General features: G+C 47.0%; 1 protein-coding gene across 1 annotated transcript in view; it reads right to left on the bottom strand. All coding sequences in view use genetic code 11, as the record gives it.

The window, feature by feature from the left end:
• Positions 1-5,259, bottom strand: part of EGR_00710 (Kelch-like ECH-associated protein) — a gene marked incomplete at both ends in the record, with an annotated part of 26,825 nt that overhangs the window by 474 nt on the left and 21,092 nt on the right. The window contains 2 exons of the mRNA XM_024489959.1: positions 39-215; positions 2,373-2,429. Of these exons, the coding sequence (XP_024355362.1) occupies positions 39-215; positions 2,373-2,429 (234 nt within the window). The remainder of the gene's footprint in view (positions 1-38; positions 216-2,372; positions 2,430-5,259) is intronic.

Below are 5,259 nucleotides of genomic sequence, written 5' to 3' on the forward strand. Positions count from 1 at the left end.
CCCATTTGCAAAAAGGGAGACAAAGGGGATGGACGTACCAAAGACCCAGATCTTGCCGTCCAAAACAGACGCCGACAGAGCCGAACGCGGGTGCAGCATGGACGTCATGTACTCCCACACGTTCTGTTCCGTATTCAATCGCTCCATACTCCTCAGTTGACTGTGCGAGTCATACCCACCAACTGCGTAGATGAAGTGACCAATAGCAACCACACCTATAGTCAAAAACACCTTTAGTGTCAGTTTTTGTAGTTTGCAAATATTCTCACCCCACAGGTAGTACGACTATTTCTCCAACACCAACTTACAAGGTCTGCACAGAAAGAAAACGCTCTTCCTGTCTGGAAACTGCTGCTAGGATTTTCGTAAGGAGTGTTCACCATCCCATATTCACTCAAAGTAAACACAATATACGAATGAAAAAGCACTTCTGAACCTGAATTTCCCCATAAAGCCTTGTTTTGTGTAAGACAAACGAAATCTCTGCACTTTCAGACTATCCTTCCACACCAACCAAAACAGGAAGTGTAATGCTTCAATTTGTCCATCGTCACAAAAACAGTCAACTGAATGACAGTTTTCACGTGCAATTGGCTTCAACACAATGGATGCCTTGTGCACGCCTACGATGTTTAAGTCTTGCTGCACTACTACTACTGCAAAGCCGTTAGTAGCATGTTGCAAGTGTCGCAAGTCATGCACAGAAGAAAAAGATGAAAGTTCTCATAATCTTTTGTTTTCACACAAACATTGCAACATTTATAGAGTGCGAGTGAGGAATAAACCACTTGTCATCACCAGACTCAAGCCTTGTCCAGCAACAACCAAAATGGTGCCACAATAAGGCATGAATAATCTGCCGCATTCATCCCTCCAAACCACGGAAACAAAAACGGCGAAATTCCGCAGGCAACATTCAAATATCATTGTTATACAACTAATGAGTAGCAAAAACCATACGAACATGCCTAGCCTAGGATTACACAAGTAAACGATATCGAATGTGTCCGCTACCAGCACTCGTAACGCATTTCCATCGCAATCCAACCCACCACAACGAAACAGCTTAGCCCACGAAACAACAACCTGTCCAAATCACCTCTCAGGGACTTTTGCGTTGACATCAATGCACTTCCTATTCACAATGCCCCGTTTAGGCAGACAAATGCCTCCAAATCACGAAAGTAAGTCAGCACTTTAGGCAATGGCGGCGTTTTGGCTCATTCAAGCAAAAACTCCTCCCTCTTTCGGACTCGCACAAACACACACACACACACACACACACACACAAAGGGGACTGCTTCCAATTACACGTCACGGAGAGAACGCAGGCATGCCGTGCGCATGGGATTCGGCTCTTCGACATCCAACGCCTGCCTCCCACCCTTGCCGCTGTGACCATGGCCTCAATTCGACCCAGTGGCTTGGCACGTCGTTGGACTGGACTTCCCATCTAATGGGAGATTTACGATTCATACCAAACAAAGTAACGAGGTCGGCCACCACCGATCATGATGAATGGGACTCTCGACAATTCCAGTCAGGAGAACTACTTCCTCACTAAACTCCACTTCTCCACATGCGTGCGCGACTTCCATTCGGCTGTCGAAGCAGGACTGCCGCCGTTGCCAATTTCACTCCTCAAAACACCGCTGATGCGTCAATGAAGCACTTCTATGAAATTACTTTCAACCACGATAAGTCAACTTGGGATGCTGTCTACTAGCCATTGCTGAATCCCATTAGAGAAACGATGGCCCGATGACTACCGATTTGAATCACTCTCTAACATACTTGCAATTTCCAGCAACCAAACCAACGGCCTCAACTATCCACTTGACGAGTAAACAACCTTCAACTCGAACTACAAAAAACACCCAGTTCTTTACCAGAAATCGCCAACTGATGTCATTTTCTGACACGAGTTGACATTTTCGGCAGTCAAAACACTACCAACTTCATCCAAAGGGATTGCTTCCCATTTCGAGGTTTGTTCAACCTTGTGTCCTTGGGGCTTAATTTACAGCAAAAAGAGGAAACAACCACGTCGTCAGGGCCCCAGACGTAAACTCAGGTCTCGGCGCTTCACACGCCACACTGCTACCACCGTCAAAGCCATCATCGCGAGCCTGCGTCACACAACACCACACCACATCACACCACACACAATCACTCGTGGCCAGCCAACAAGCCATCTACATGTGCACACAACCAGACACACACACACACAGACAGACATTTTATGTGCACCTTTAATGTGTTCTGTCTGCCTCGCCTCCACAAACACGACGACGTACACACACACACACATGCAGGCAGACAGATGGGCAAACAGACAGTAGAGCACGTAGAATTACCACCGCTTCACTGACCAGCCCAAGATGCGATGCGAGAGGAGGAGGAGGCGGCGGCGGCAGCGGCAGCGGAGGCTATGAGGATTTATTTCTACTTTGTTATTGCCACAGCTCTGACGGCTACGACTACGACGACTGGTGGAAGCACTACTATTATTGCACCGGCGGCACATCAAAGGAGGAGACACACAGAAGGGCGGCCACATTTAAATACCCCCACCAGACAGACGGCCGCGTGAGTACGCACGCACGCACGCAGCCACGGCGATCGTGACTGGCTGGTGTTGATTGCGCATCGAGGCAGACGCACATACATCAACACACACACACACACACAGACACAGACACACACACACACACACAGACAGACAGAGAGAGAGAGAGAGAGAGAGACGAAGGGGCAGACACCGATTACGGCGATGCGCACCCGCACCCTTCTGCCGACCGGCTATACCAGCGGATTTGTCTAGTGGTGGATAAGTAGGTCGGTACGTACGTAAGTAGGTAAGTGGGCAGGCGGGTAAGTAGGTGGGGTGGAGATGCTGATCAAGAAAATGGACATTTATTCTCACTCCGACTTAATCGCAACGCACACAACAAAGTCCGGGCCCCTCAAATGCTTGAACATTTCAAAAGCCACTATCATCCGCCTCCTCCTCCTCCTCCACCTCCTCCTAAGGTTGTGACTTCAATTTTCTTCCACTTATTGGCAATTCAGAAGTTCCATTCTGATGCACAATGTCTTGGTCACAAACGAAGAGCTGGCAACAAGTTGATAACTGTGGCCCCCTGGATTTGGCCTAGCATTCACATTCGAACGTGGAATTGACATTTTATAAACAATTCGTAAAGTAGCAAGTCCATTTAAAGAAGAAGCAGAGGTTGTGAGAAATTTCAGCACAAACGAAAAAAAAACCAAGCGTTTCACTTTATTTGTCACTTTGGCTGAGCAGCGTTAGAGCCGTTCGAAACACGCCTGCCAGTTTACGACAACCGCTGTCCAAACAATCTTGGATACCACTTTCACCACAGAGGAGACGCAACGGCACTCAGACAAATTTGCTCGATTGATAGCCAAAATACACACGGGCAAGACGTTGGAAGTCAGACAGTCCCGAAAGCGCGTACATGATGGTGATGATGATGATGATGGTTAGGGAGTTGAAGGTGTTTCGTTCAAGCACAGGCTGCTGATTACAAGCCGAAAGGCTCATGTGAATGGGCTACACTCATTTCCAGCTACACACGAACTAGCGGTAGCAGAAGGCCCTGAACACCGCCACTAGGTGCGCGGTCTCCGCCAAAAGGGCAGTGGAGGAAGTTCAGCAATGCTCCTCGAAAAAGACAATTTACAGCAGTTCACTCTCTCCCAACTATCCAACAATTACTGCTGGTAAAAGTCGTTGACTGACAGAGTTCTAGCAGACAGCTCAACTTCCAGCAAAACGTGTGTAACATCAGGCGCCACAGAAAAACCACCATTTCTAAGTCTTTGTAGTGGCAAGGCGCGAGACAGAAATCCCACATTTCAATGCGAGGCATGCAAACACAAATACACGACTGAGGTGCACGCACCGGTGTCATAGTGCGGTAGGGAGAGAGACAAAGGGAGTAACAGAGACCATTAGCAGACAGGGCGAAGTGGACACACAACAGCTGGGGGTGGCTAAGACGGTTTTAACATGATAAGACAACCTGGAAATATGCGTGCAGTTGTCATGGCTAAAACGGTTTTTTGCATTTAAAAGGCCTGCTTCATATATATGCATACATATGGACGAAAAAATCTGGAAAAAATGCGTGCAGCTGTGATAACATTCGAAACAGATTGTTGACGCATGGTTACCGCCACAAACCAATCTACATAGTCTTACACTCATCTAATGCCTGACTTGCTGACCTGAGAATATTTCAAACCAAGCAAAATGGACACTCTAGAAGACACTGACTGCCATGAGGAAGTGACTTAATGCACCCCATCAAACGCATTCAAATCGACCTTGAAAGTTCGGCCACAAGGTGGGGGAACCAACCTTAGACAGGAATGACAAATCACACACAAGTCTCGAGAAGCGATTGACAAGCAACGGTGAATAAGATAGTTGACGCCAGCAAACAGACTCCACGATGGACCCTAATCAACTAGGTCTGTACTCCAACCGACTCATAACCTCAAAGAAGCATGCACCTGAACGACGCCAGTCAACGCTGACAAGTGCAACTCGTCAAAATGCCTTCACAACCACAACACAGTAAACGGCGATCAAGGCGAATTAGTCCACACTTTTGATTCAACAAAAAAAGGCCGCGAAGACTGCAACTAATTAACTGTTGAAGAGAAGGCTTCAAGGCGCAGGACCCGTACGGGAGGAAAGAAGTCACCATTACTAATTGCAACGCATTTGAATTCAAACAGCGAAACGTGAATGCAGACATTTTAGCAAGAAGCAACAATTCGCAAGTGACTATAACCATTCAGGCCATCATTCTCATACCGACTTTCAACGGCCGACCCAGAAAGCACAAAAACAAAACCCAAGACTGCCTTCTCCTCTAATCCATATTTATGTTTTTAAATTAGGGGCAAAAAGACGAACGAACCACGAAAACTAACTGCAAACATTTCAGATAATACAACTAAAAGGAACTAACCAAAGCTCCCTATAAGCGCTAGCTTTCAACACATTCAAAAGATCAGATAATGAACACAGAAATCGAGTTTACAAAGTGACCTTCCATCTGCCTAGCTGATTGGCATTATACTGACAGGAAAGCAAAAAACCACGACAAAGTGAAGGCCAACGATTTTGTGGAGGGTGCCATGGACAGGAAATGACTGCATCCGCTCCACTTCAAAAGCCCAACCACCTCCGAAGGCAAAAAGCGCTTTTTCACACTAGAACCC

The sequence above is a fragment of the Echinococcus granulosus genome (genome assembly GCF_000524195.1).
Source record: "Echinococcus granulosus chromosome Unknown EG_S00003, whole genome shotgun sequence".
NCBI lineage: Eukaryota > Metazoa > Platyhelminthes > Cestoda > Cyclophyllidea > Taeniidae > Echinococcus > Echinococcus granulosus.